The following is a 12,250-nucleotide window of genomic DNA, read 5'->3' on the forward strand; positions in this document are numbered from 1 at the left end:
AGTCCTGTGTCCACTGAGTCAACTTACAAGTTTTGCCAGGTGAAGATTTCTGAAATTTAGTGGACTTTTTAATATTTTTTATTTTCCAAGTCAACTTCCATAACTTCTTGAGTTCCAAGTCAACTCTTGACTCTCTTGCTAAGACAAGTCAAATGTGGAATTGAGTCAGTAATTTTAAGCCCAACAGGTCGTGAGGGACTAGTTAAAAGAGTCGAGCCATAAATCCAATTCCTAAACATTAAATACCATCCACCTATAAGTATACAACCTCCCATTTTATGCAATTCATAGAATAAAGGCAAAATCTGCACAGCATCCAGTAGTTTTTTTTTTAATCAAACACACCTGTGATCTAATTCTACAAGCTGACTGCAATATAAGCATTAAAACATGTAACTTTAAACCTTCTGGTGTCTCCTCGGGTAGGTAGCTCTAATCACACGACGCACCCATTTTAATATGGACCCGTATTTTTAGTCTTTTGTAAATGAAAACTATAAAACAATTAACTGGAAAAGAAGTGCATATAAATACGCCATACCTTGTTAGAGAAGAAAATACGATCAGTTTTGCTGGTCTCATAGGGCGTAATCCAGGAATTGCACTTAAAGCGCAGTTTACCGTGACCAGGTATATCCAGAGTTAGAGATTTGAGAAAGAACTGTCGTGAATGCATATTCCTTACGAGGAATGCTCCCGGAACTCCCAGACCAGAGTTCCACTTGAAGCTGATTTCGTAATGTCTGTCGCTAGCAATGGGTCCATCGAAGGGATTCCACTTTAAATAAGACGCTTCGTCAGCCATTTTTCCGAATCCCGTTTCTGCCATCATATATACATTGATTTTAAGAGAAAAATCGTAGCAAGACAGACAGACAGATATCATATTATAATACGCCATGGAAACCGTCTAAACAGACAGATATTATATTATAATTATACGTCATGGAAACCGTGTAAACCAAATAATTGAAATATATTACCTGGATCAACATGGTCGCTGCTCAGCAGTTGGAGGGATACTCTGTTGCCTGTCAACTCAGATGCCTCATCGGCCAGAATTGCAGGGTAATCAGTGGCGTTGAGAATTGATACCTCTTGCAGGATCACTTCTCCAGGAATCATCGTTTGCTCCATGACCATTGTAGGTGTTGCAAAAACCTAGTCTGTATTTCCTTGTGTTGAAGGCAAAGCCTCTGTCCTGGGCTCTCCTCTGCTTCAAGAATCAAAACTATATGTTATGTCAGGCACCTCCGCCCACGGCCGGGCCACCACGGGCGGCTGGGGGGCGGGGGTTCGATTCTGGGAATCGACCCCCCGGCCGCCCGTGGTGGCGCGGCCGTGGGCGGAGGTGCCCGCTGGCAGGCCCTCCGCCCACGGCCGCGCCACCACGGGCGGCCGGGGGGCTGGGGGTCGATTCTGGCCGGGGGCTGGGAATCGACCCCCCGCCCCCCGCAGAATCGAACCCCCGCCCCCTGGCCCCCCGTGGTGGCGCGGCCGTGGGCGGAGGTGCCTGCTGGCAGGCCCTGCAGGCACCTCCGCCCACGGCCGCGCCACCAGGCCCTTCGCCCACGGCCGCGCCACCACGGGCGGCGGGGGGCTGGGGGTGGGAATGCCCTCCGCCCACGGCCTGGCAGGCCCTCCGCCCACGGCCACGCCACCACGGGCGGCCGGGGCGCTGGGGTGGGAATGCCCTCCGCCCACCGCGCCACGGGCGGCCGGGGGCTGGGGGTCGATTCCCAGCAGGCACCTCCGCCCACGGCCGCGCCACCACCGGCGGCCGGGGGGCGGGGGGTCGATTCTGGGAATCGACCCCCCGCCCCCCGGCCGCCCGTGGTGGCGCGGCCGTGGGCGGAGGTGCCTGCTGGCAAGGCCCTCCGCCCACGGCCGCGCCACCACGGGCGGCCGGGGGCGGCGGCCCAAAAAAATAATTTTTTTTTAATAAAAAACAAATAATTGCGTATTAAATTTTTTTTTAAATTTTAAATTTTTTTTTTAATAAAAAAAACAAATAATTCCGTATTAAAAAAAAATTTAAATTTGAAATTTTTTTTTTAATAATTTTTTTATATATGAAAATTAAAAAAAACTATAAATTTTTTAATTAAAAAAAAAAGTTTGTTTAATAAAAATTATAATTATAATGTTTATTTTAATTTTTTTTTTAATAATTTTTTGAAATATGAAAATTAAAAAAAAATTATAATTTTTTTAATTAAAAAAAAAAATTGTTTAATAAAAATTATAATTATAATGTTTATTTAAAAATTATAATGTTTAAAAAAAATTATAATTTTTTTAATTAAAAAAAAAGTTTGTTTAAAAAAAAATAATAATTTTTTTAATTAAAAAAAAAAGGTTTGTTTAAAAAAAATTAATTTTTTTTTTTTTTTTTTTTTTAAATAAAAATGTTAGTTTTAAAAAAAATAATTATTATTAACTTATAAAAAAATTAAAAAATAAAAAATATGCATTTTTTTTTTTTTTTTTTAATTTTAATTTTAATTTATTTTTTGTTTTTTTTTTATATAATTTGAATTTAAAAAAAAAATCAAAAATAGGTATTTTTTTGATAAATTGTAAATGTTTTTTTTATTTTTTTTAATTTATTTTTTCATTTGAAAAGACATATATTTTCCATCATTTTAATATTTTTTGGGGTTTTTTTTTATAATTTGATTTTATTTTTGTTTTTTTAAATATCAATTTTACTAGTTTTTTCATTTTTTCGTTAATTTTCTATTTTTTTTTTAACTAGTTTGTTTTTAATTTTTTAATTTTTTTCCCTAGTTTTGCTAATGTTTTTTCTTAATTTCTCTATTTTTACTTACTTATATATATATATATATATATATATATATATATATATATTATTTTTATTTTTATTTTTTTCCAAATTCTTTTAGGTTTTATGAGATAATTTTTTTAACATTTTTTATTTTTTATTTTTCTTTTTTTTATATATTTTTTTATATTTGTTTTTTACAGACAATTATTTCATTTGGATTGAAAATTTAATTAACAATGTATAAATATGTAGAATATCGAAAATGCAAAATATCGACATTCTTCTTTAAATATGCAAAACAATAAAAACCTCACTACAAAAAAAAATTTAAAAAAAATTAAAAACAAGATAATATGAAGAAGAAGACCACTTCCAAAATTATTAATTTTAAAAAATAATTATTTACATTCCATACAATAAAAAAATTTAAAGTAAAAAAATAGGTCTTTTAAAAAATTTTAAAAAATAATTATTTACATTCCATACAATAAAAAAATTTAAAGTCAAAAAATAGGTCTTTTAAAAAAAGGGTGCGATGCAGAATAACCACTTTTTTAAATCAGCATGAAAATCACTACCATTCACTACCATTCTAAAACTTAATGCACATGAAAAAAATTAAAGTTCCAAAAACCATGTTCTAAAAAAAACATGTGTATTCTGCATCACCACTTTTGAAAATTGGGTCATTTTTTTTGCTATCTCTACGAAACGGGTAACAGTATCAGTTCCCGTTTCAAAGTTTCCATTGTTTTAAGGTTCGCGCAGATTTACTTAAGTTATTAGTAAACATCAGAGAATGCATGAGTATGCGTGAAAGTAGTTAAAAATGCATTGTGTACATCATTAACAGTTATTCAAGATAATCGTGCAACGTTTAACCAATATTCCATAAAACACATTATTCATTGACAACATAGATCATAAATAGAAGTAAACAGAAATACGCAAGAATTCTTCAGAATTTGTCTTTATTGATCTTCAATTCAGGATTAAAAACTCAAAACTACCCTGTGCACACAGCTGTAGGGGTCCATACAATCAGCTACAGACTCTACCTAGGCCTTTGTGCACTCATCTGAATAGCCTTTTCTCTTCTATCTGACCCACTTCTTCTCGCTATCACTTCTCTTCTATCTACCCATTGCTTATCTATCTCTTACAAAACATGCCTTAGACTCTCTAAGACTCTCCTATTTATAGCCTTTTCCATACAATACCATGGTCTACATACCATGGGTGGGTCTCAAAACTGACTCAAACATTACATAAAATAAGGGGGAAAACCCCTTTTGACTCCTAATCATCTATGCACTCCGCATCCACAAATCGCGAAGACTTTACATTAATTACAAAATTGTATCAAAACTTGGGTTATTTTAACCCCAAAACTGACCCAAGGGACCCCATCCCAACAAAGTAGTTCTTCATTCTGCTTATTTGATTTTTCAATATCTTCTTTTAGAGAGACGACCTCAACTTCAAGACCTTCACAGTAACTGGTTCTTTCTTTAAGTTCATTGGTTGTTGTATCGATTTCATTCACTTAATTTCTCAATGATGTTACTTCATCCTACAGCCTTTGACACTGATCTTCCTTTTCCTTGTACTGCTTCCTTATTTTGTTTCCTCCCTCCAACTGAGTTTTTAACCTAGTAACCTCTTCTTTGTAGGTACATTCCCTTTTACAAAATAGATCTTATTGATCTCTAATTTTATCTGTGAGCCTTTTAACTTCTACCTCTATAAGATTTCTTTCACTTTCACCCATAAGAGCAAATTCAGTTGTTTCACTGTGACATTCATTATTTTCAATATTGCATGAATAGAGAAAGGTATCACCAGAGGACCAAAAATAAATACCTGCTTGTTCATCTTCATTCTGAGGTGATTCTGAATCCGAATATTTGCTTCCACCTAATAGCCAATCGTCTCTAACACTATCATTGTTTCTTTGAGATGTCTTCTTCTTTTGAAGTGCTTTCTGCTCTTGCTTCTTTCCCATTGTCTCGGTGCATATCCTTCAAGCGATCAAGCTTCTACCAAAGAACCTGCTCTGATACCAATTGTTGGGAAAAATACTTAGAGGGGGGGTGAATCAGTATTTTCAAATCAATAACCTTTTACATTTCATTTTCTGATTTCTATATGCGACTTTACTGAAAGGAACTCACGTGTGTACACGACTGTTATTAATACAACCAGTGTACATCCAGTAAAGTTGTGACTTAGTTAGCTCATCATTTGTTTGTCTTCAGCCAATGCATCATTACTTTGTTAAACATTTGATAAATAATAACCATGTGTTGTAAGAACAAAATAAACCATCACACATAAGCAACACAAATGACCACCAGGATATAAGGTGGAAACCCAATGCGGGAAAAAACCACCTGTTGTTGTCGTCTCTGTATTCTTTTAATATAAAGAAAAATAATTTTACAATCTTGTACTGGTGTAGACTTATACCAATATGCAAGAACCCACCTTAAGAAGGCTACAACCTTCATTCATTCTCTAGATTCTACTAGAAGGAAGCTCCAACACCTTGATTCTTGTATTGGTGTAAACGTCTATCAGTACATAGGAACCAACCTGCAGAAGGCTACAACCTTCACTCGTTATCCAACTTCTACTAGAAGGGAGCTCCAACCCCTTGATCTGATCACCAGCTACTACTGGCAAGAAGCTTCGACTTACTCACTAAAGGTTCCAACCCTCAGCAACATCCATGGACCACGTTTCATGAATTTTCACAATGGATCCACCTGCTTCAACACATCATAACTTGTAGGCCACGTTTCATCAAATTTTCAGATTGGACCCATTATCAACACTTAAGCTCAATATCAAAAATCAAATTGTAACTCATCACTGTAACATTGTCATTTATCTCTAACACATCTGAATCAATCCATCACTAAAACCCAATCATCAATCTCTGACATAACTAAAACTCAATCATAAATTTCTGAATCAACCAATCATTGAAACTTCTGACACAACTGAATCAATCAATCACTGAAACCTTTGACACAACCGAATCACCCAATCATCAATTTCTGATACAACTAAATCAACCATTCACTCAAAACCCAATCAACCGACACTTAATCAAAATTCAACCAATCAACTGGAACAGTCAGATCACTGTAACCAGTACACAAAATTGAACCCAGAATATTGCATCAACACACATAATCAACTTCAGTCTTGATCTTTCAAATACCAAAATGCATATACTTCTTCACTTAAGGAAATGCACATGCATACGTGCTTTTCAGTAGAGAAACCCACGTACAAATCTTAAAATATTGAAAACTTGAGTATTGCATTTCTGAAAAGAATCCTGAACCATACTCAGATCTACTGCAACATTCTGAACCAATCACAGAACTATTTTTGATATTCAATCACAATCAGCGAGTAATATTAACACTATTCATAACCACATTCAGCTTCAACATCCAATCAGATCTACTTCAAACATTATACTTAACCTAGATCAATCATGAGGACATCATTGACAAATAGCAAAGAAGTAGTAGTACTGATCATATTGATCAGTCATTTATGAAAAGAAACCCTTAATTTGTATATGCTACTTTGTAGAATCCAACCCGCGTGTATACGTGCTTTTCCCGAGACCAACCAACGTATAGATCTGAAAATTTTGACCTAAAATTGTGCTGCTCTTTAGAACTTCAGAATGACCCAGATCATAATATTTAGAGATAAAAACATGCATCAGTACTTAGATCTAGTCAATCCATGAGCATATCATACAATGAAAAGTCATTTCAGGTCTCATGATCCTGATCCATCATTGTATTCATTTGTGCATAATTATTTCAGATCTATTGGATCTCATCCATCATCAAACTCTCAGGTGCATACTTAGTTTAGATCAAGCAAAGCATAAAAAACCCATAACATGCATATTTTCTTTTGATCTAACTCTTAATAATATTTCCATCCCTTGCACACCCCACACACTTTGATCTTCATCACCTTATATAGTTTTAGTGTTTTTCAATACCATGGGTCAAAACCACAGTTATGCAAATGGTATTCTTTGACGGGATCAACATTCTTTGTCGCGCTCATTACTATGGGCCAATACCTTAGTAAGGACCCCTGTTATTTAGAATACCATGGTACATAATCCATACACTACTTTTCTTCATTGAACTCGCATGTATACGCAACTTGGCTTAACAGAACCCACATATAGCTTTTGAACTTCCAACTTTATCATTCCTCTGAACTCCCATGCATTTTGTCACATCTGCAAACACATCTTGTTTATACCTTTAACAAGTATATCAAGAGATAACTTATCAAGTTATCTCTTATCAAGTAGGATTCCATTTCATCAAATAGGTTGTCATCAAGGAAAACTCCTAATTCATAATGCCAATAATCTCCTCGTATCAAACTTTTGATTCTGATCTGTAAACCTTTGACCCATCATTCTGTCTCATCTGAACTGACCTGTTGATTCATCTAGTTCTTATATACTTGTTCTGTTACAAGTGAGTTTCCAACAAGAACAACACATGCATCATAATGCCAACAATCTTTTCTTACATCTTCAAATTTCATCTCAATATTTAACTTCTTATTTCTATTTTCCATACCATTTCCATTACCTATTTTAGAGTACTCAATCTTGCAAACTTTTATTTTTCAAGTTTCGTCTTGTCTCAAAATTGCATATACTTGAAGGATCCTTCACCAACAGATTATATCTAAGTGTTAAGATCTATCTTTGGCTCTTCATATTTCCTTCTACATGCCTTGGTGATCATTCTTCTATCTACAGAGAAACCTTCTTGCTCAGGTTGTTTATAAAAACATCTTATGTCAAATCTACAGTCACAAGCTATATGCCCAACATTCTGACATTTGCATCATTCTGTCTTGAACTTGAATAATGGAAAAAATGGTTCAAATTGTCTATTGTTGTAACTTTCGACTTGATTTCCCATATATTTGTTCCTAGAATTCTCATAATAACCTTTATTTATGACATTATCATTCTTGGCATAGATCCTCCAATCCCTTTCTTTATGTCCAAATCTTGTACATGAAAAACAATGACCAAAAAATGTATTTTGATGCCTGAATGGGAGGGATTGCCTTGATGAAGCATTATTTTGAAGTTGTTATGCCTTTGAGAGGATTCATCTCTTTGTTGATCCTTGTCTCCTATTCCAATGTTGTTTGTAGATCCCTTGAGAGGATTAAAATGGCTCCCTAATTTAGTAGCACTTTCAAACTTATCTAGTTTTCTTTCCAGTTCATTTTTTAGAAGGATGATAGAATTTGAATCACATTTTTTATCCTTATATTATTGTAGTTGTTTTTCTAGTTGATATACCTTTTTTCTTAGAGGTCTTATTTCTTCTAAGGCACATATGAGTTCTCCTTCAAAATCTAAATTTTCTTCAATCTCTTCTTCATTATTTTGCTCACTCATGGCTATCAATACTAATCTATCCTCTTTCGTCATTAGACATGTTTTATTACTTTCACAGTCACTATCTTCTTTAGAGTACAAGTTTTTTTTTATATTTTTTCTTGTCTTATGATCATTATATTTGAATTTTACTTCATCGTAACTATCATTTACTCTTGCATAAGGGAATTTAGAAACATAATTGATCTGCAAACTATCGTGGATATTCCACTGGGTATTTAGTCACAACATACATGATAAAATTATACATAAAGATCAATAATCTACACTATTGCAATTTTATCTCTCTTCAGATTTATAGATTTGTAGATTAATGTTAATAGTTATGCATGCGAATTAAAATTATACAGAAATAGAGAACATTGAAATAATATTTCACACACACATTTGGCATAAGATACTGTTGCTTTTTCATATGTCTTCTAAACTGATAATTACTTCTTATGATTTCTTAGGTAAATTTTTTGTTGCATTCACATTCATCATAAAGTAATTACATAGAAGATATGAACAATAGAAACAAAATTCTAGAAGGATCATAAAGAGACAATGAAACAACAAACACAAGAATTTACCCTAGGAAAACCCACACGTGGGAAAAACCCAACAACCCTTTTCTTAGAGAAATGTTTAAGTTCGACAAAGATACATTAAGTTAAACATAAAGTAAAGTTGACTAGAAACGTAGCCTTGGTCACACCTGGTTAAACTCCCTTCTAGACAAGTCAAACTGTTGCCCAATGATATCGGCAGGGTCTGATATGCTAGGGCCAAATTTTGGCCTCCTTCCATGCCCAGAAACTTTTCCTTCGCTTTATCCTTACTCTACCTCAGAATCATCTTATTCTTGGCCTCAAATGTTTCAAAATATCTACGTTAGATAGTTTGAATTCCCTACCTCAAATGGTCTGAATTGATTTCCAGTTGATGTGATCGAATGTGCATAAATATAATGATTGGATGATCTCAAGTGGTTTGTCTATAGGGTAGTCCAACCTCAACTTATGGAGGGCCAACTTTGTATTTTGGAGGAAAAAATAATTTATATTTCAAAATTCAAAATTTCTGTTTTAAAGCTGACACAAAGAACATGTCTTATATTCATATATACCTCAAGGGATAAATTACTAATTTTGATGACTGACCATAGCTACAAAATTCAACACTCCCTCTTAGCTAGGGAGGTATTCATAATGACTATCCAGATGTTCTCTTTTTGACAAATTTCTTTAAGAAAAAGGCTCATCATTTATCATTAACATCAACATCATCTAATTACCATAATCCGTGACAACATCTTTGATCTATGATATAAATATATAGCATTAACTAGGTACCGTAATTTTGGTCGATACCGCTGACCTATGGTGCTTCATCACCATAATCCTAGTTAGTATTCGTGACACATGTCACATCATTAGCATCCATTATTCACCATAATTTTGGTCCCTCTGACACATGGTATATGTTGAAAATGGCAACTTCGGTTAGAATTTTATTGGAAAAATAATGGAGAAATGTCATAATTACAAGGCTAACCAAGTCAGCCTCATGACCATCAAGTTGGCCCCACAATGTGAAAATCCACCTCCTCCATCACATATAAATAGAGCATCATTGACCCTAATTTTACATCCATCATCCACACACAAGTTCAATCTAAAAATTACAGAGACGCATCACACATATGAAGAAGGAAGACTTTTATGTTTGGCTAAAAATTGACTTTCTGATATGTTTGACCTATGTTGACATGGAGGATTACTTTTTCTTGGACCAAGCGTGTGTCTGTTTTGAGAGGCCGAATATTCCAAGAATCATTTGATTGTGTTTGGCCACATCTTCATTTATGTACGGGCATGTTGAATGAGGTTGAATGCAGGTCAAATCTCTCTCATTTGACTGAAAATTACAGGTTTCATTGACTAAGGTTTGATTGTCTTCCATAGGTTGAAATTCAGCCCTCTGTTGTAAACTATGATCTTTTACCAATGTTGATTGTTCTCTCTCTCTCATTTGACTAGATTTCACTTGGTTGTATTGGAAATCAAAGGTTCAACTTTGACTAGTTTATGGATGTAATATTGGATTATGTATTCACTTGGTTGTATTGGAAGTCAAAGGTTCAACTTTGACTAGTTTATGGATGTAATATTGGATTATGTATCTGAGCTTAACATTAATTGAATATATAATAAGAAGAAGAAATGATTTGGGTTTTCCCCCTTATGTGGTTTTGCCCTGGTCTTTGACCAAATTTTTTGTGTCTCATGGTGCTTGACTATCTTCTATTATGCATTATTGTTTACTGTTTTATCTATAATCGCTTAACTGTTACTGGGGTGAATGAAATTAAACGATACATTGTTTTAAGTGATTATAACAACATAGAACTTGAGAAAAATTAACATGGAATCAGATTTAAGGTGAATATTAGCCATTGGAGAACATAGAATACACCCCTTGAGACACTTCTCTTGGTCATTAGTGATCAATTTTTTTGGACAAGATAACTTCCTCCTACTTTAAGATTGAAGAGAAGTTGAATGATGCCTCCAAATTGCAACATGGAGGGATATATTGGATCTTAGCCTTGAAGAGAATGATGTGATGGAATATGTTGAGGTAAAATTAGTTGAAGCCCCTAAGAATGTCAATGCCAATGTCAAATCCACGTACAATAAGGGTGAGATCAAGGCTAAGAAGATCATCATTGATTCTCTCAGAGATCATCTCATCACTTATGTGTCCAAGTTGAAGAATTCAAAAGAGATGTGTGAAAAATTAATCAGCATGTATGAGGTCAACAATCTCAGTCACATTATTGCTTTAAAGAGTCAACTCTTTGACATCAAGATGTCTAAGACAAAATCTGTAATAACCTACTTCATGAGAATTTCTCAAATAAGAGATCAACTTCTTTCCATTGGATAAATCATACTTGAAAAAGAGCTAGTGTAGATGAACCGTGGAGGACTTCTCATGTCTTGGGAGACATTCAATACAAGCATTATTAGCAGAAAATAACTCCCTACATTTTATGAACTTTTGGGTAATTTCACTCAAGAAGAATCCAGGCTCATTTTCAGAGGAAGAATTTAGAGATAAGAAGAAGGAGAACCTACAACCTTTGTAGCAAATTGCAAGAAAGGAAAAGGGAAAGGAAGACCTTCCAAATGGAAGTCAAAGAAGCCAACTCCAACATTAAACAATAATAGAAGGGACTTTTCTAAAGTCCAATGTTATAAATGTGAAAATTTTGACCACATAGCCTGAGATTGTCCTAATAGAAGAAATGCTCAAAGGCCCAACAATAGAAACTTCAACAATAGAAGGAGAGGAAGAGGTCTTGTTGCCCATGCAAGTGTTGAAGAGACTCGACACCCTCAAAACAGGTGCAAGAACACAAGATATGTTGATAATATTGCTAATACTCAAACTGAATATTTTCTCTTTTCTACTCTTTCAAGCACATATTTAGATAGCATTGATAGTTGGCTCGTGGATAGTGGGGCATCCAAACATTTGACTGAGTATCGTCCTCCCAAATTTGTTTGAGAGGGATTCAAATTTGAAAATTATACTTGGTGATCATTCTACTCATCCTGACAAAGGAATTGGATCTGTTTCTTTTCATTTGGATTTTGGTCAAACCCTCCATATGCAGGATGTGTTGTATGTGTCAGGCTTGAAGAAGAATCTAATCTCCATTTCATCCATGGAAGACAAAGGGTTTAGAGTTTCATTCATTGATGAAAAATTCCTTTCTTGGAAAATGAATTCTAGGCTAAAGCAAACCTTCACTCTTGGGATTAGAATTGAAGTCATATACAAAACTTGTGGAAGACCAATCCAAGCATTGGTCCATGATAACACTAATCAGTGTGAGCTTTGGCACCAGAGATTTTCTCACCTTCATTACGGGGCTTTGTCTGACTTGAGAAAGATGGTTTCAAGGATTCCCAAGATTCAGGTAGATC

At 34.9% G+C, this 12,250-nt stretch overlaps 1 protein-coding gene across 1 annotated transcript; it reads right to left on the reverse strand.

The window, feature by feature from the left end:
* Window positions 1–238: 238 nt before the first annotated feature.
* LOC149227720 (putative linoleate 9S-lipoxygenase 5) lies at window positions 239–1,193 on the reverse strand. Its single transcript, XM_089380582.1, has 4 exons — window positions 984–1,193; window positions 542–822; window positions 346–432; window positions 239–253 (listed from the first exon to the last, which is right to left on the reverse strand). The coding sequence occupies exons 1-4, from the start codon at window positions 1,141–1,143 to the stop codon at window positions 239–241; spliced, it is 543 nt and encodes a 180-aa protein (XP_089236708.1). The 5' UTR covers window positions 1,144–1,193.
* Between the last annotated feature and the right edge of the window lie 11,057 nt (window positions 1,194–12,250).

This window comes from Pinus tabuliformis, chromosome J (assembly GCF_031772625.1).
Source record: "Pinus tabuliformis cultivar Carrire ecotype Pingquan chromosome J, CPIR1, whole genome shotgun sequence".
Taxonomy (NCBI): domain Eukaryota; kingdom Viridiplantae; phylum Streptophyta; class Pinopsida; order Pinales; family Pinaceae; genus Pinus; species Pinus tabuliformis.